This window comes from Schistocerca nitens, chromosome 3 (assembly GCF_023898315.1).
Source record: "Schistocerca nitens isolate TAMUIC-IGC-003100 chromosome 3, iqSchNite1.1, whole genome shotgun sequence".
NCBI classification, from domain to species: domain Eukaryota; kingdom Metazoa; phylum Arthropoda; class Insecta; order Orthoptera; family Acrididae; genus Schistocerca; species Schistocerca nitens.
The window spans coordinates 750038490-750058881 of NC_064616.1; the positions used below are offsets into that span (position 1 = coordinate 750038490).

General features: G+C 38.1%; 1 protein-coding gene across 6 annotated transcripts in view; it reads left to right on the forward strand.

Annotated features, from left to right (window-relative positions):
- Positions 1–20392, forward strand: part of LOC126248748 (CLIP-associating protein 1-A) — a 275249-nt gene that overhangs the window by 65622 nt on the left and 189235 nt on the right. For 5 of the 6 annotated variants that reach the window (XM_049950080.1, XM_049950084.1, XM_049950082.1 and 2 more), the window contains exons 9-10: positions 3778–3850; positions 5271–5339. In XM_049950080.1, the coding sequence (XP_049806037.1) occupies positions 3778–3850; positions 5271–5339 (142 nt within the window). The remainder of the gene's footprint in view (positions 1–3777; positions 3851–5270; positions 5340–20392) is intronic. The other variant, XM_049950085.1, reaches the window with a different exon arrangement.

The window sequence follows — 20392 nt, forward strand, 5'->3', positions numbered from 1 at the left end:
TGGAACACTTCTGGAGCAACATATGGTCAAACCCGGTACAACATAACAGGCATGCACGGTGGATACAAGCAGAAACAGACACATACAAGATGATACCACAAATGCCTGAAGTGATAATTTTGCAACATGAAGTCACCCAAGCAATTAATTCTACTCACAATTGGAAAGCCCCTGGAAATGATAAAATAGCAAATTTCTGGGTAAAGAAGTTCACCTCAACACATTCACATCTAACTAAATTATTTAACAGTTACATTGCAGACCCATACACATTCCCTGATACACTTACACATGGAATAACTTATCTGAAACCTAAAGATCAAGCAGACACAGCGAACCCAGCTAAATATCGCCCCATAACATGCCTACCAACAATATACAAAATATTAACTTCAATCATTAAACAGAAATTAATTACACATACAACACAGAACAAAATTATAAATGAAGAGCAAAAAGGCTGTTGCAAAGGAGCACGAGGATGTAAAGAGCAACTGATAATAGATGCAGAGGTGACATATCAAGCTAAAACTAAACAAAGGTCGCTACACTACGCATACATTGATTACCAAAAAGCTTTTGATAGTGTACCCCACTCATGGTTACTACAAATACTGGAAATATACAAAGTAGATCCTAAATTGATACAGTTCCTAAACATAGTAATGAAAAATTGGAAAACCACACTAATATCCAAACAAATTCAAATAATATCACATCACAGCCAATACAGATTAAGCGTGGAATATACCAAGGAGACTCATTAAGTCCTTTCTGGTTCTGCCTTGCTCTGAACCCACTATCCAACATGCTAAATAATACAAATTATGGATACAATATTACTGGAACATACCCACACAAAATCACACATTTGCTATACATGGATGATCTAAAACTACTGGCAGCAACAAATCAACAACTCAACCAATTACTAAAGATAACAGAAGTATTCAGCAATGATATAAGTATGGCTTTTGGAACAGACAAATGTAAGAAAAATAGCATAGTCAAGGGAAAACACACTAAACAAGAAGATTACATATTGGATAACCACAGCGACTGCATAGAAGCGATGGAAAAAACGGATGCCTATAAATATCTAGGATACAGACAAAAAATAGGAATAGATAATACGAATATTAAAGAAGAACTAAAAGAAAAATATAGACAAAGACTAACAAAAATACTGAAAACAGAATTGACAGCAAGAAACAAGACAAAAGCTATAAATACTTATGCCATACCAATATTGACCTACTCATTTGGAGTAGTGAAATGGAGTAACACAGACCTAGAAGCACTCAATACACTTACACGATCACAATGCCACAAATATAGAATACATCACATACATTCAGCAACAGAAAGATTCACATTAAGCAGAAAGGAAGGAGGAAGGGGATTTATCGATATAAAAAATCTACATTATGGACAGGTAGACAATTTAAGAAAATTCTTTATAGAACGAGCAGAAACTAGCAAAATACACAAAGCAATCACTCATATAAATACATCGGCTACACCACTACAATTTCATAACCACCTCTACAACCCTTTAGACCACATAACATCAACAGATACGAAGAAAGTAAATTGGAAAAAGAAAACACTTCATGGCAAGCACCCGTATCATCTAACACAGCCACACATCGATCAAGACGCATCCAACACATGGCTAAGAAAAGGCAATATATACAGTGAGACAGAAGGATTCATGATTGCAATACAGGATCAAACAATAAACACCAGGTATTACAGCAAGCATATTATTAAAGATCCCAATACCACAACAGATAAATGCAGACTTTGTAAACAACAAATAGAAACAGTAGATCACATCACAAGCGGATGTACAATACTAGCAAATACAGAATACCCCAGAAGACATGACAATGTCGCAAAAATAATACATCAACAGCTTGCCTTACAACATAAACTTTTAAAACAACAAGTTCCTACATACAAGTATGCACCACAAAATGTACTGGAGAATGATGAATACAAATTATACTGGAACAGAACCATTATAACAGATAAAACAACAACACATAACAAACCTGACATCATACTCACCAATAAAAAGAAGAAATTAACACAACTAATCGAAATATCCATACCAAATACAACAAATATACAAAAGAAAACAGGAGAAAAAATTGAAAAATACATCCAACTGGCTGAGGAAGTCAAAGACATGTGGCATCAGGATAAAGTTGACATCATACCAATTATACTATCAACTACAGGAGTCATACCACACAATATCCACCAGTACATCAATGCAATACAGCTACATCCAAACATATATATACAACTACAGAAATCCGTAATTATTGATACATGTTCAATTACCCGAAAGTTCCTAAATGCAATATAACACATACCGTACAGTTAATAGGAAGTGACGCTTGATCAAGGTCCGCGTCACTTTCCATTCTCAACCAGACTTAACGTCTGAGAAAGTAAAGAAATAATAATAATATTGTTAATAAACTCACTTAATGTTAATCACCCTCTTAAAATGGCATGTTAGAGCTCTTTGGAGTGCTGTAAATGTTGTAGAAATGGTGCCAGGCAGTTGTGTAACCATCCACCACTGACGTAATGGACAGGACTGAAGATTGCATTGTCAACAATAATCTGTTTCATACACATCTGGCATTTACAATTGTAGAAGTGGTTCTTGACTGGAGCGCAGTGATCAGTATGAAATGTTAAAAATCGATAAAAACAGTCTCGATCACATTTTCTTATTTTTTATTTGTTGCCAACCTTTTTTGGCCCTTTCCTTGGACCATCTTCTGGCTTACACCGCCATTATGGCTGCTGGTGGCAGCAGACAGAGCAAGATCCGTAGAAGTATTGTCATCACTGCAGTGACCGCTGCCACCAGCAGCCATAAAGGAGGTGTAAGCATGAAGATGGTGTGAGGAAAAGGTCAAAACCATTTTCCAACAAATAAAAATCCGAAAATGTGATCGAGACTGTTTTTATTGATTTTTAACACCTGGTATTGTTACTGTCACTAAGTGCAGGTCAATGTCAGCCATTTCCTAGCAAACATTGGGAGAGGAATAGAATGCAGTGGGCACTTGGGTGTCAGACGTCTCACAAAAGGCCATTGCTCACAGTAGCTCATGAAACATCACTTCTTCAGATGGACAAACAACACAGAAACTGCATAGTATCTGGCTGAGGCATGTAGTGTGGTCTGACCCTCTGCTGACCCATGAAATGCTGGAACCATCTGGAACATCATGTCAGACATAGCTATCAATATCTCCTGAATTTGGTTTCTCTACAGGATCTAATCATTGAGTGGCTTCAGCTGGTTATGACATTCCTGAAGAAACTGTGGACTTTCTTCATTGCTGAATTGAGACCATTGTGAGTTTAGACGTCACATTACACGGTATAAGTCTAATATCACTTGAGGGTGACTATTTTTTCTCTGTTATACTTATGTAGTGTTATTAATTGTCATTGTCATCAGTAGAATCCACAACTTTTGGAAGCAACCCGTAGAACACACTAGTGCTGTTGACTGTGGGAAAAATTTACAAATTTCATGAGCATTTTGCTGATAATAAGAGAAGAACATTTTTAAATTGCTGAGCAATTTTTATCTCTACTTTTGAACTGTATTTCCGGACCTCCAGTTAATGGTGTTATTTTGAACATTTCATCTGACACATGAATGAAAATTGTTGTTACTGTTATATAATATGTGTTTTAGTTGAATGCAATCATTTCATTGGTAATGTGTGTGATTTTCAGCCAAAAGCTGGAAGACAACGATCTGCAAGTTTTTCGAGGAAGAACTCTGGAGTTGGCAAAGCAACTTCACCAGGTAAGAAACAAATTTGTTACTAATTCATTGCTGGCATGTTCATTTCCTTCGTGTGGGAAAAAATATTTTATCTACTATATTTTATATGATGGTCTGTAATATGAGCACTGATATGTTTTGTCTGTAGACAAATAGACTACACTGTAGGAAATGGATATTGCCGCAACTACCTTTTTTGTCAACAATAATAAATTTATGTTCCTATATTACTCATCTTTTGCGAGGCTGTACCTGGATGACACGTTACTTAAATAGGTATTGTGAATGAGCAAACAGGTGCATGTTATTTCATGAGTAATTTATATTTAATGTTTACTGGATTTTTCTGGTTCTATATTAGATAGATGCTGAGATTTTGCCACACACACAATTTTCAGTTTGGGCATTTTTTTTTTTTTTAATTTGTTGATTACAAGGACAGCATGCTATTTCTCCTTTACAGTGTGAAGCTCACAGTAATGAAAGAAATCAGTCCTTGCATTATAAATAATATATATAAAAGAAAATATCTTTGAGGGAGTGGAATGAATGCTTTGCCTTAGATTTGCAGGATTGATAATATTGAGAACAAATGGACATCATGTAATGGAGTTGAGTTCTTTGTTCTGTTGCAGATATGACATTACATTTTGGTTTGGTGTGTCTACTATTTTCCAACACTAATGTCACTGAGCTTTTAGGATCCATACTGAATATTTCCTTCAGAGACAGTTTTCATGCTAGTGAAATTGATGAAATAACTTGAACTTTTTATAAAAAGCTGACATTTATGATTAAATGCTGTTGTCATTGCAGATATTTTCTGTTATCACGTGTAAAAACTAATGTACTGTTGTCCTGATAATTTAAATGTATTTATGTGAGTGCACTGTATGTACTGCTCACTGAATATACAGGTGTCTAAAAGGTGTGTGTGTGTGTGTGTGGGGGGGGGGGGGGGGATTATCCTTGTAACACAGTCTAGCTTAATGTGTTCACATTAATGCAATTTAAATATTAAAAAGAACATTAAACTGGTTTGAGATTGGATGGTGGTGAAGTTTCCAGGTAATGTATTGTTACTGGTGTATCACAATAATTTACAAAATGGATTCTGTATCCTAAATGCTTTCTAACATATTTTTATGTGAAACTCACAGATACTTCAAATTCTGCTGTGTGTGGTTTGATGTGGATATTTTACACTCTATCATCCAGTGACATTGCTGCTTGCTTGTATATCTGTCTGCATGTTTGCTTGCTTAACCATCATCATTAGCTTTACTTATCTTCGTATGTAGGCTAATCACAATTCTGAATAAACTTTCCTTTGTGAGCTGTATAATGTATCATCTTCTGAATTATTGTCTTGCAATTGTTGATGTGACCCATACTCACTTCCTTAATATGGTGTCTGTTCTGCTTTGCATGTTAACGAAAGGGCCGGGATCTAAAACCAGGCGTTCGGCCTCCTTTAAACGTCAATTGGTTACTGCGTCATCTGCACCAGGTACGATTTTTTTGCCCCCCATTGTGAACACCTTTGCCGCAATGTATATAGTTCATGTAGTCTCAAGTGAGTAGGCTTGATTAGTGTAGAATTAATGTTATTCAAATTTCTCATCACTATTGTGTACTGTGTACTGTTTACTGTCTGTGGATGTATGCAAGGTGTAACAAATGTGAATAACTGTACAAGATATTAAATGTAAAGTAGTGTGCATCATTTCCATTATTTTGAAATCATACAAGTTATTTCATATTAAAACAACAGTGATTTTGCCCAGTTGCAAGTGTAGAAACATTTATGAGGCGTATTAAGATTACGTTTGTCATATATGGACATTTTAGAAGAAATTACTGTGTTATTTTAAAATAAATACAGGTAACTGTGACCAGTCACTTTTAATATATATGTTCATTTCCGTATAGCAGTTGTACAAGAGATACTGGTAGATTTATATGACAGTCACTGTTTGCAGTATAAAGTTAATTGTGTGGTCAGTATGTAATTAAAATGGAAACTTCCAGGTCGATATTAAGTACATCACTGCCCATACTGCTGCAAGCCAGTATCCAGCATCATGCTATGAAAATAAATACACAACTCGTGCATTCCTCATTAGTCTCAAAAAGTAGTTTGAGGAAATAAATAAATATTTAAAAAGTCAATGGTCAGAGTTATCTGTATTTGTAGTCAACAAATAGGCATACTTTAAATTATGGTCTGAAATATCTATGAAAAACATTCTTATAGCTGAATTAGAACTTTTAGTGTTGTGGACTTAAAACTTTGTGGCTTATTACATCTGTTGACAACTTTATCAGAGAAAGTATATATACTTCTTTACTATTACTAATTAATGTTTTCTGAATTATGTATTTTGATTGAGCTGGAAAGGAATGGGCCGAGCCATTTTTTGTAGCTGTGAACCATTTCAGCATTGGAATGTTGTGTCAGTCTTCATTTTAGTGAAATGTTGCAAACATTGTGGAGTACAAATGAATTTTAGACAGAACAGTACTGAACCACCTACAAAGACAAATCAAACTTAGTGTAATTAACATATATAATAATGTTTCTGAAAATTCCACCACTGTGAAGGATGATTATACTGAAATTAGTTTACCAAAAATTATGGCTATGAAAATAGAAAAATGATTGGGATTAAGTAACTGTTCATGATCTCTCGAGTTTTAGATTCTAGTTTGCTGCAGAAACTGTGTGCACTGCATGTTGTGGCATGGAATGAAGAAGTGTCTGAATGTGTTCCTGCTGGAATCTTCTTCTATGCAATTTGTATGCAAGTACACAAAGGATAACCCTCTTATATGCACTGATTCCACACACCTACCAGTGCCGTAGCACAAATACTCCTGTACAGGCCAAAATGACATCACAAAATCCTCTCCTAGAACTTTTCATTCTGTCACGTTAAATCTCACATGGTGTGATATGTGACATGTTAATGTTCACAAGGCACTTCATTTAATATTTTCTCTACAGCTACACGAAATTCAAAGTTGACCAAGTCACAGTTTGTACCTAACTGTACAATTGAATGTGGAATTTCCATGAAGGAACAAGCTGTTTCATTTGTTGATTTATCAGCAGTTCTTGGTTTGAGCTCTCTAAGTAACCTTTTTCCTGCAAAACATTCACTAAAAACAGTTATGTGGAATCATTAAGTGTTCGGATTGATTTGACCATGTTGAATATACACTTAAATAGGTTTCCATTTGCATCTGCAAATGCTACCGTGATATTCCAGAGATACTTGCAGCAGCTATGATATGATATGTTGGTGCCACAAGCCGCGAATTATGTTGACTACATCATCCACACAGGGGCTATTTGCAAGCAACATCTCAAAAATTTACAACTATTTTGTGAACTTACAGAGATTGAATTCAGATGCAAAAAGAGAGAATGTAACTTTTTTCTGATGTGTCCATTATGGCTACATACTAAACAGAGACGGTCTCTGACCTACATCAGCCCTTGTTGATTAAGTTAATGATCTCTCTACTCCTTCAAATTTTGAAGAACTCCGGTTGGTATTGGGTAAAATAAACAATTTCGGCAAATTCATTCCATGGGCCACACATATTTTGTACTCTTCCTATCGGCTTAAATTTATGTAGTATACTAATCGCCTGGCAGCTTTTTCAAAATTACAGAAATGTTTGAAGTCTGCTGTCATGTAAAAAAAACTTAATGCTTCTTTTTTACTGGACCAAATTAATCCTTATTACATTAATTTTACTGTAAGGCCCAGATGCAGACATACCAGCACAATAACTTAATTGGTCGCCTTGGTTTAAGCAGTTACTACTGTGAGGTCCACTACAGGCGTACTTTTCTATATGCCAATACTGACAACTTATCACATTTTCCACTGGTCCCGATTATGACTTTGTTTTCAGTTTAACGAAAACATCTGAGACCCACTAGAAAAATTTCTGGCAATAGCCCAGCAAGTGCCAAATTTGACAGATCAGGACCTACTTCTAAGAAAAGTAGCTAATGATGTGTACCGTAGTTGGGTGAGGCACCTTTGTGAAGTTACGAATCTTGTACAACAGACACTGAGCGAGGTGGCGCAGTGGTTAGCACACTGGACTCGCATTCGGGAGGACGACGGTTCAATCCCGTCTCCGGCCATCCTGATTTAGGTTTTCCGTGATTTCCCTAAATCGTTTCAGGCAAATGCCGGGATGATTCCTTTGAAAGGGCACGGCCGATTTCCTTCCCAATCCTTCCCTAACCCGAGCTTGCGCTCCGTCTCTAATGACCTCGTTGTCGACGGGACGTTAAACACTAACCACCACCACCACCACCACCACCGTGTACAACAGACTACTTTGTTTCCCTCACTGGATTACAAACAACCCTCATCCTGGGTTGTGGTTCAAACCAAACTCCTAATACTAGATGAGGCACACCATGGGATATATAGGATGAAGTCATTGGAAAATCATGATTGATGTTGACCAGACATTGATGTTGATATTGAACATGCAGCCTGGCCCTGCAAACTACGCACAAAAAACTGGTCAGCACCAGCAAGGCAATTTCCTCCCACCAGTTCTACTCCAAATCATTCATGAGAGCAGGTACAAATTGGTTTTGTGATTATTTGTTGGGGACATGCTCTTTAATTTTCCATACATTGCCTGGAATGTAATCAAAGGAAGCCATAGTTACAATTGGGGCATTGCCAACCATGTTCACTGTTGAGAGGATGACGCACAGCGTAGTATCAGATAACGACCTGCAGTTCATCTGGTAAATTATGCCCTTTTGTTAAAGCAACAGCAATACACCTCAGATCATCACTTTTCAGTCAGTGTCTATCTCCAGGGTGGAGTGACTGGTCTGAATATTTACAGCCCACACTAATAAATTGATGACAACGACAGTAGCCTCCAAGGAAGCTATGACACGCTTACCTGCTTCTCATCATTACACCTCTCCACACAGCTGAGATTTTACCCTGGCACAGCTGTCAAGACACCTTACTCAGCAAACACAGAGCTCATATCCACACTTATATGACTGTACTACCTCACTGCACTTGGTTTGCACATTTGGCTATACATTGGATGGACCAAAGGAGTCATTATTGGCTGTAAGGGTTTCCTATGTTCAAGGTGGTGGCCTGACAGGAGCAACTTGTGCGACACTAAAATCAGTTGGAGCTATGACAAGTAAGGGATTACATACCCCTGATACAATCATGTCAGGCCCAACCGAGTAGCTACAGTAGACCAGCACTACAGCTGGCCTAAGTCTATACTACCACATTCTAGTTAATGCAATACCAACCTGGCCAAGGTATCTCAACTAATCCGTTAGCTCATCATATGTACTATCTCAGTGCCTGTGCTGTAGATCCACCTTGTTGAGGTTACAACCAGCAGTGATAAGTGATGAACCAGGGGAGGTCAATCATTTCCCCCAACAGTTGTTGCATCAGCTCTTGCCACCCATTGTCACCAAACGTTTGGCCCCAATACCCGTTGTTCCTGAGTACCGGACTTCCCCTACTGTCACCTTGAGACAATATTAAGGGTACTCACAATCCTTTGCTACTTGTACCAGTTCTGCCACTGTGCACCAGTTTAAGGGGGAAGGATTTTGTATACTTACTATTGAGTTTTATTGAGATATACTAGGCCAGCGAAAGTATAATACAGAATTTCTAATTCCATCACGGAGCACAAGCAAATGACCCACAATAAGCATGTACCCTTATAACCAATAATAACTCCTTTGGTCCATCCAGTGCATAGCCAAATGTGCAAACCAAGTGCAGTGAGGTAGTACAGTCGTACAAGTGTGGATATGAGATCTGTGTTGTCAAGTCACATTAATGTGACCACCTGTCAAAAGCCCGAATAACCACCTTTTGTAGCGCATACCACTGCGAGACGTGAACGAAGAGAGTCAGTGAGATTCTGGAAGCTACCAACAGGAATACGGAGAATTCTACAGTGCTGTGGTCAGCTGCGGTAGGTTTCTTGGCTGAGGATCTGTGGCATAAACAGCATGAGTGGGGATGGTAACCTCATCCTGGTGTTCTTGGAACCGTGCACGGTCTCTGAGAGCTGTGTCACACATTGCATTGTCCTGTTGGTAAATCCTATCGTGCCAAGAAAAAACAAACTGCATGTAGGGGCGGACATGGTTTCCAGAGATAGATGCGTACTTGTGTTGACCCATTGTGCCTCCCAGTATGACAAGATCACCCAGGGAATTCTACAAAATATTCCTCAGACAGTAATGCTTCCTCCTAGTTGCAGGTTGTTTGCTTTCAGATGGTGGGTGATCAGTTGATCAACAGTTGGACATCGGTTCACCCATACACATCTATGCAGGTGTCACTCAACCCCGTCAACTATATCCCTTGGTTGCCTCAACTCCAGTTTTGGATAGTGCCATTTTGCCATGTATGGTATACTTTAACCACAGTGGAACACAGAGTGTTTACAATATTAGCCATTTCGGAAATGCTTCCATCCCTGGGATGAAAGCCAATGATCATGCCCTTTCGCACATCAAATAAAGCACTCAGTTTTCACATTACAAGAAAAAGTGCACTGTTTTTTGCATCCCCAGACACACTTTATGTACTGTCCACTTCCAGTGCTGTCACCAGTTGTGCGTTAGTGTTTATAGCATTGTGATGTAGAACTCAGTCGGTGCTCACATTAATGTGACTGAACCGTATACATTGCAATTGACGCGTTAGATTGCTAAAGTCTTGAGCTGGTTGGAGGGTCCTGCCTACAATGCTCCAAGGATTCTCAGTTGGGAGAGATCCGGCGGGCTTGCTGACCAAGGAAGGGTGTGTTAAGCATGAAGATGAGCCGTAGAAACTCTCACTGTTTGCAGGCAGGCATTATCTCTCCGAAATGTAACTCCAGAATGGCTTGTATGAAGGACAACAAAATGTGGTTGACAGGCCATGTGCAGTCGGATAGGTATCCCAGTGCTGTCTGGGACGTCTCCAGACACATCTTCAACCTAGAATTTCAGTGACTGGAGTAGAATTGTCTTCAGTGATGAGTCCTACCTCGAATTAGCCCCGATGATCATCAAAGACATGTCTTGGAGACACCCCTGAAAGTGGTAGGAAACTAACCTGTCACCCAATATGCAGTCTGACAACCAGGAGTGATGGCCTGGAGTACAATTTCTCTTCATAGCAGGTCCCCTTCGGTTGTCATCCATGACACCCATACAGCACAGTGGTACGTTGACTATATTCTACGCCCTGTTTATTTGCCTTTCATGGCAAGACAGTTTACATTTTAGCAAGATAATGCCCACTCACACTTGAAGAGAGTTTCTACTGCTTGTCTTCATGCTTACCTAACCCTACCTTGGCTAGCAAGGTCACTGGATCTCTTCTCAGTTCAGAACATTGGGAACATTATGGACAGGGCTCTTCAACCATCTTGCTGTTTTGACAATCTAATGTGCCAATTGAAGAGAATTAGGCACAATATTCCTCAGAAGGACATCCAACAACTCTATCAATCAGTGCCAAGCTGAATAACAGCTTGCATAAGGGCCAGAAGTGGACCAACAAGCTGTCTCTCGGCAATTGAGAGAAAGGCTTCGTACGTGTAGTCGCTAGCAATGTCGTCCGTACAACTGGGGCGAGTACTAGTCCGTCTCTCGAGACCTGCCGTGTGGTGGCGCTCGATCTGCGATCCTGACAGTGGCGACACGCGGGTCCGACATGTACTAATGGACCGCGGCCGATTTAAGCTACCACCTAGCAAGTGTGGTGTCTGGCGGTGACACCACAGTACCCTCACACTCATTGGCCAAACCAGCTGTGGAGTGGATTTAGTCTACAGTGCTCCCATAGTTGCCATTTGTCTAGATGTTACTCAGCATTTATAGTGTCAGAAATAACACTACATGTGAAACATTGGTTGATGTATTTTTGCAGAATTGCCTATCCTGTAAATATCTTATCAGGTAAAGTATCAGATCCTCTCTATCAGTAGGCGTCAAATAGCTTTGCTTAAGAGCGATTATTGACATCGTAGGACTACACCTTGGGCTGCATGGGGGAGGGGGGTAAAATGGCCACGTAAAGACAATTTCAATTTTCACCAAACCATAGTTATTAATAGCTAACCATCTACCCATTTTGACTCTACGTATTATAAGGTATCACACCAAATACTTTCAAGTGAAAAAGAAAATAATATGTTGGAACTACATGTATTACACGTGGCCAGTTTTCCATACCTAAACGGGTACCGTGGACAGCACCATCGCAACAGAGTCCAAGGTCTGTTTTTCTGATTTCTTGGTGCAAATTGTAGGCATCTTCATGCCCTAGTGTATGAAAGAAAACCAGTTGGGTGCAGCAGACTGTCTTCAGTCACACTTTTGTGTTAGGCCAAATACAACAGAACAGACATGTTGGCTGAGAGCTTTGTATATAAAAGGATTCAGGTTTTATCATTTGTATTATGCATGTTTTATTGGGAGTAACCAACTCCTATTGGGGTAGAAAACTTGGCCACTTTTCCTGACAAGTAGTGTGGAAACTTTTCCGATTGGATGCCATGTTGGCATTAGCGATCCACAGAAGAAACTATCAAACTGAAATAAATAACAAGGAACTATGTTTGCAGGCAAAAAGGTGTTGTTTAAACGTTGATAGTGTTAAAAATTATTGCTCTCCATACAAGGTGAGGTAGTAAAAATGATGAAATGAATTATGTTACCTCAGGCAACTCATAAACGAAAAAGTTTTTAATCAGAAATAATGGAACACACATCCTCTGCCAATCTCACTAACAACAATGGCAGTGTATTTTTGAACTAATGTGACCAGTTCTCGACAGGCAGCAGTGCTGTTCCGAGCGTAAATATCCAATGGCCACTTTTCCTGTTCTGGCCACTTTACCAAACTTTCCCCTACCAATCTTACTGTTAGTTGCTAACCTACATAAATTAGTATGTTACCTTAATTAATAACAGTAATTGCAATATGAGACACAATCACAAATGTTTACTGAACATTTGGAATGTCATGTTTCTTTTACCCATTACATTGTATTGCATCATCCATAGTTTGATTTCATATTACTTGCTACAATCATGTATTACATTTGAAGATGACTGTCTATATAATCCATGTTCATGAATCCGTGTTCCTTCAGTTTGGCATTTATACGATAGCTGTTGATCAGTGCTAGTTGTGCACCCTTGTGAGTTGTCAGCACTTGGAGCCAAACAATGAAATATTCCCCCCTCCCTTCTACTAATCTCGCAGTGGCCACGCAACATACCATTCTGCTCTTGGTGTAAGTGGCAGACATCTTTCGCTCACGGCCAAACTCACCAATGTCAATTAAAATTAAGTGCATGTTGAAATATTATTGTCGCTGTAAGTATTTCTGGTTGTTACTGAGCAAGAAAAACACACTCAAAGACACTCTTAACATTATTTGATGTTTTTGAATTCTGCTGTTGATAGAAGCAGATTACTCCTATTATGAAATAGGGGTGAGAACTGCAGACTACACAAACGCTTCAGCGACAACTCATCCTTAACATTCACCATCATTGTTACAGTTTGCACAGGGAAATTCAATGCACAGGCTGCTCAAATGGATTTATACACCTCACTCAGCATTTTCGGGATCTATGCAGGAACACAACTAGTAGTTTAAGTGTTTTGTAAGAATTTCATAAATATCTCTTTTTGAAACTTGTGGAAGCTCATTAGAAAAGGATAAAAATATTAATTTTCTGTTTTCTAGAACTTATGCATAAACGTTCTGTACCAAGTCTTCAGCAGCAACAGATAGTTACCCACTTTTCACCTCAACATGACCATTAGTATGGCCATCTTTGAATGATTTATCCTCTTTTCTTACAAGCCAATCACTCTGTAAGTTTCCTCCATAAACATTATTAATAAACTAATTCATTTTGACAATTTACCTGTCTTTCAAAGGCAGGAAAGGAATCATGGCATATATTTCCCACCTGACAGGTTTTTCAGCTAACTGAACCATTTTAAATAAGTACAAACAAATACATGCATGGTCTATGTTTCCATTATGCTGTTGTGGGTAGCCAGAGGACACGGGTACGTAGTGCTGTTGTATGGATTGCTGACTGCAGTGCTGGTAAAAAGTACAGCAATCAGTTGCAAATAATGTTTATTGCAAATTCAGATTTTACTCAGTGTGTGGCCATCTTCAATGCTAAAGAACATATAAGGAACAAGTTAAAATAAGGTAATGTGCATACCTTATTATGTGTACAGTTATATAAGTATTAAGTGTGAGTCAGTAATAAAGTTTGTATTAGCAGATGTAAGTTAAAATATTACATTAGTCCCAACTGGTCCATCCATGTCAAAGGTTGAATTCACACTGAGGCCATTGGCTTCTTGTTATTTCGTACCAGTTTACAGCGCCCACTACATGGCATTGCTTAACTATATGGACTTTATTTTACAATCACATGTTTTGTTATTTTATTTCTTATTTTATACTTTTTTAAAAACTCATGCACATACATAAAACAAACTGGCAGTTGTAACTAACAATAGTGGCCAATTTACGAACTTTCAGCATGCTGTAATAATTGTAGGCCAGAAACTTCTGTTAATTGGTGCAACAAAAAACCAGCCAAAGTTGCAAATCTCAATTTTTTTAATAACTCGATAACTAGTGTCTGGCCAGAACTCACTTTCAAATCATCGTAACATAGTCAAAATTGGTAATTCCGAAAATGCAAAAGCTATGTCAAAAATATGCAAATGAGCAGTGTGTTTGCACATTTTTTACATAGTTTTTGCATTTTTGGAAACACCATTTTTGACTATGTTATGATGATTTGAAAATGGATCCCGACCTTAAACTAGTAATTGAGTGAATAAAAAAAGTGTAATTTGCAACCTCTCTCTCTCTCTCTCTCTCTCTCTCTCTCTCTCTCTCTCTGTGTAAGTGAAAATGTTTTGCAGTTATACATATATGGTGGTGACAGTGTGTACTAACCAGTGGCATCAGTTATCATTGTACATTTTTACAATTACTTATAGTTTAAAATTACAGCAAATCTTATCCAGAAGACACACACCAATAAGTTTATTTGTCAAATTTTAAGTGCAGCTACAGGAATTAGGTTAGACAAAAATGGTGTTATAAGCTATTGGACTAGCAGCTTTATTTCGAACGGACCCAACATTTTTCTGCTTTATAATGTCCTTTCACGCAGTTTTCACATAAAAATACATTATAATTTATGCAGTTCAGTGTTAAAACTAATAAACTTCCAGATACACCATGTATAATTGTGGGTAATATATTTGCCACCGAAACTATGTACTCATGTGCAATCTAGGATTAGTTTAATCGTAAATAGTTCGTTACTGCCAGATCAATGTGTCTGTTGGAAGTCTCTCATGGTATCTGAATCCCATGATTTTTAAATAATTTCCAAAAATGGAAACGTTTTGTGGCCCCCTGCTAATTAACCATTTAACTGCACTGGTCCTTTTAACGTGCGTGCCTTTGTACCTGTCCCTGTGTGCTCTGGACGTGTGCCAGGTAGAAGGACTGGTGGCGCGTGTAAACACGTCCAGAGCAGACAGGGACAGGTACAAAGGCGTGCGCGTTAACACATCCAGAGCAGTTAAAGGGTTAAGCAGTGTCCCACAAGATAGTGCCTGATATTAAAAATTTCAAACTTGCGGAGAGATTAGATTTTTCTGCCACCTCTTTTGAAAAAAATGTGACATGTTTGCCAAAGCTGGCTTCAAGCCGTTTATCATTTTGTCCCACATAGCAAACATCGCAGTTGGGACATCCACTTCTGTCGGTGTCTGATCTATGGAAAACATTTCTTTTTTCCATACTGTTTTTAAAATACTACCCAGTTTACTTGTGGTACAAAATACCACATTTACTTTTCTTTTTCTAAAAACGAGGTTATCCTGTCGCTAATTTTATCATAGTGTGGTAAACAAATACACTTTTTATTACTGTTGTCCACTACATTGAAACTATTTTCTTTTTGCCATTTGTTCACTATGTTGTTATAAATGGTGTTGATGTAATTATATGGGTAAGTTATTAACACTTCGGATTTAACACTGTTTAAATAAATTTATTAATATAGATCTTTTGGATAGGACTTACTGTATTTTTAAACTATATGTAACTAAAAATGTACAGCAGTAACTGATGCCACTTGTCACCTTACACAGTCACTATCATGTATGTGTAACTTTAAAACATCAGAGACTTTTTTTAGTTAATATATTTTGGCAATCCATCATATATGTAGAGGACACTGCAAACTGATATGACATACATGGAAGCCAGCAGCCTCAGTGTGAACTCAGTCTTTGACATTGACAGTCCAGTTGGGACTGTGTTTATGTATAAATGGTCGTAATGTTTTAAGTGATATCTGCTGTTATGTATTTTATTATTAACTCACAAGTAAAACTTATACAACTGAACATATACTAAAGGATGCATGTCACCTTATTGTAATGGTTTTTTTGTATGTGTTTAAACACTGAAGATGGCCACACAGTGATCAAAATCTGGATTTGCAATAAACATTATTTGCGACTGATTGCTGTACTTATTACCACTTGATGTTTATCTGTACCATGTTGTTGTATCCAGATGATGCAGAGCTAAAATTGGCCAGATTCAGACAATGCTTTGGAACTATACAATCTTCATTACAACATAACATACGGAAAGAAACACTAATTAAACCATACAAAGTAATAGTGTTGCCTTTGCTGCTGTATGGTAGTGAATGTTGGATCCTAACATCTGATCAATTACATTGAAATGAATCATCAGACAGGAAGGTCCTTCACTTTGTAGTGGTATATTCATTGTTGGACCATAAAATAAATCCTATATTAGACAAGAACTAAACATTGAACACATGGGAAAAAAAGAAAGAAAGAAGACAGAATGACCATGTCCAACATATGTTTAATGATAGGCTAACTGAAGCTGCAATGCAGTATAACCCAACTGGCAAGAGGAACGTTAAATGTCCCCAAAGATGTGGCATGAATAATTCTGAGACAAAACAGGCTAAAAGGCCTAATTCTTGGTGGTGCTGGTGCTGGTCTATATCACCAGTTAAATATTTGTTGGGTGCATTTAATTTGTTCTGCCTGATTCAGCATCATGTCCCTTCTTCTGTAATTTGCACGTTGTTGTCTCAACTTTCATTTGTCAGCAGTTGCTTCCACCTTCCTGTATGATAATAACTACTATCTATATTAACTATTTTAGTTATATATATAGTTGAGGTTAAGGACTGCATGTGAATGGAAGGTCCATGAACCACCACCTCCTCCTCCTTTTTTTTCCACTTATGACTTTATGCTGTTTGCCTCTAGTGCATATAAGATTCATTAGTGAATAGAACAAGTCCAAAAGTCGGTCTAATTGGTCTATAATGAAGTATAGTCATCAAATCAAGAAGAAAAATGTGCACACAAACAGTGGAGTCACAGAACCAGTTGATGAATAGTTGTAATTAGAGCACTTAAAGATGGTGACTGAACGGACAGCAGTAGAAATAAAGCAGAAGCCGTGAGTGCTTTTGGTAAATAAACAGTTTTCAAAATAAAGTTTATGGTTTATTTAATATTGAAAATTCATAATATAATATTACCAGTTGCGACTTCAGTAGAGAGACAAGCACTTTAAATGAAAAATATTCAAAAATTGAGGGTTGCTTGACAAATAATGGAGATATGCTTTTCGGGGACTACTGGAAGAGAGAGAAAAACAATATTTATCAGAGGCCAGACGGAAGTGAAAGATGTGATAATGACAGTAATGAAATTGAAATGGGATTGGATGGGACATGTATCCAGGCAGACATATTTAGCGAGAAAACTATTTGAAGATTTACAAGTGGTAAGAAAATGACTCAGGCAATGACCAAATGGAAGGTGTGCAAATATCATTAGAAAACATGCATGAGCATGAATATTATGTAAGACCGTAGTGTATGCAAAAGTCCAGTAGACATCATTGTCCACCAAGTAGTTGTCACATGGCTCATACTGATGGTAGGTTTATGACTTTATACTGCAACAAATACACAAGCCAGGTAAGTGAGGGAAGGGAAAACGTTTGCTGCACGAGTATCACAGAAAACAGCAGTAAAAATAAATTAATGCTACAGAAGTGGGACAAGTTATTGGATAAAAAAGAAATACATGAGTTTGGCTTTAAAAAAAAAAGTAGCTTAAAAATTATGCAGCATAAATTTGATACTTAAACAATAAGAATGTTGTGTTGCATGTTTTTACGTGTGTTGACTGCCCCAGGAAGAACTTATTGTAGGTTTCCCTGGCAGGTCAGGAATTTAAGCTGCTTACAGCTGCATAACGCAGTACAGTATTATGTAATTATGTTAATTCTCATTAAGTTTATGAAATTCAGACTGCATGAAAGAATGTAAACTATGGATTTAAATTATTACAGTTTCTGTGAAATTTCATTAAGCAAGGGTGGTGAGTATTTCCGCATTTTATTTTGTTGCTTGGTTTTACAATATGTGAAATTCAATTGAAGTGCTTGTGTCTGCCCATTTAATGACATTAGTGGGTTCAAACTCTTATAACTGTATCCTTAGGGTACATGATTGGTATTACTCACCGCATAAAAAAGAGGGCTACAGACCTTCAGTAATCTGTCACTTCCAGGCAGAACCAGAAGAAAAATGGGGGTAAGGAAATAAATACATTTGGGGAATGGGTGGGTGGGTTGGTACCAGATCTCTCTGAAATCTGCATGAGCATATAGTGGTCAAATTAGTAGACAGTAAATAAAGTAGAAGCGGAGATTCAGAAATAGATGACTTAACCTATGGCTTTCTAGTGCCCTATAATGTCTGCAGAGTTGTTTGGCTGATAAACCATGCATAAGATATAATTGAAGAATAATCTGTACTTGTCGTTCTTATGTACAGCATGTTACGTATTTCATGAAACATATTGGTTTTGATTATTCTTTCTTAGTAGTATCTTGATAGTAGACATTCTTTCGTTGAATGTTCTGTATGTGTTATATTACAGATTTCTTTTTGTGTTCTCATATTGCTTTACCGTGACTGTGCTGTGTTTTATTTGCTAGGAACTCTTCAGTTCAATAACAAAGATGATCCTTGTTCCATATGCTGTTTATTGACTGACAGTACAGAACTGTAATGAATGCCTTCTGGAGCTCGAGAAACACTTTGTCAATGTGGGTGCCAGTAGTTTACAGGTTTCTGAGTCTTGTAGATGATGTGAGCTAGGTTTCTCGAAATCATGGCTTGAAGGATATTTTGGTCTCTGGCAAGATCATAATATACAAGAATAAAACTTGTTTCAAAATTCTACAACAAATTAACATCAGTGACACAGGCTTATACTTGTGTGCATTTTGGAAACGTGAATGATTTCCTCTCTCAGTAGCTGCTGGCTGGGCCTCCTTCACATCTTGGACAAGAACCCCCCCCCCCCCCCAATCAACACTGGTCTCCCTTCTCAACCTGCCTCCTTTTTGCTTGAGGGGTTCCATCACATGCTTAATGTTTGAGTCCCCAATACCTGGCAAATTCATCCTCTGTACCTGTCTAGAATCTTCAGAGAGATCAGACTCAGTCCCAAGTGTTCTCTCACTAGTGAGCGAGGCTTCAAGGCTTCACATCTGTTTTTAAAGGCATAAGGAGACAACCGTATTGCTACTACCCACTTTTGCCTTCTGTCCAGGAATACGCAGCCTTGCCACTATTTGCCATACACCCTTAGGTGAGTGTGAACCAATCAGGTCAGGTGTATTGGAAGGCATTACAACATCAAAGATTCCAGGTGTTGCTAGAGACGCCAAAGGTAACACATCTTTCTCTGCTGATGCTTCAATGCTACTGCAGTTCAGGGCAGCAGCCAAAAGTCTTTAGACTGTGACCAATGCAGGTGCTGGCCAGTTCCATCAGCTTCCATGTGCAACAGCCACAGTTCTTACTGTCAGGGCTCTTGGAAGAGCGCTGTGGTGGTGACGTGGCTCTGTTGTTGTTCCCGTGTGGTGATGTGCGAAGATGGAAAAAATCGAGATTCGAGCAGTGATTAAGTACTTCGTAAAGAAAGGCATGAAAGCAAAGGACATTCATGCTGATTTCCAGAATACACTGGGGGACTCGGCTCCTTTATATTCAACTGTTACCATGTGAACAAATGAATTTAAATTTGGTCGGGAGAGCTTAGATGATGATCTGTGCAGTGGTCAGCGAGATGTGTCACTACGCCACAAGTTATTGCAAAAGTTCATAAAATGGTCATGGAGGACTGTCGATTGAAAGTGCATGATATTGTTCATGCTTTCCAGATGTCATCTGAAAGGGTATATCACATTTTAACTGAAGAATTAGAAATGAAAAAAAATTATCTGGAAGATTGGTGCCATGACTCTTGACGCTGGATCAAAAAATCTTGAGAATGGACATATCGGAACAATGTTTGGCCCATTTTAGGAGAAACA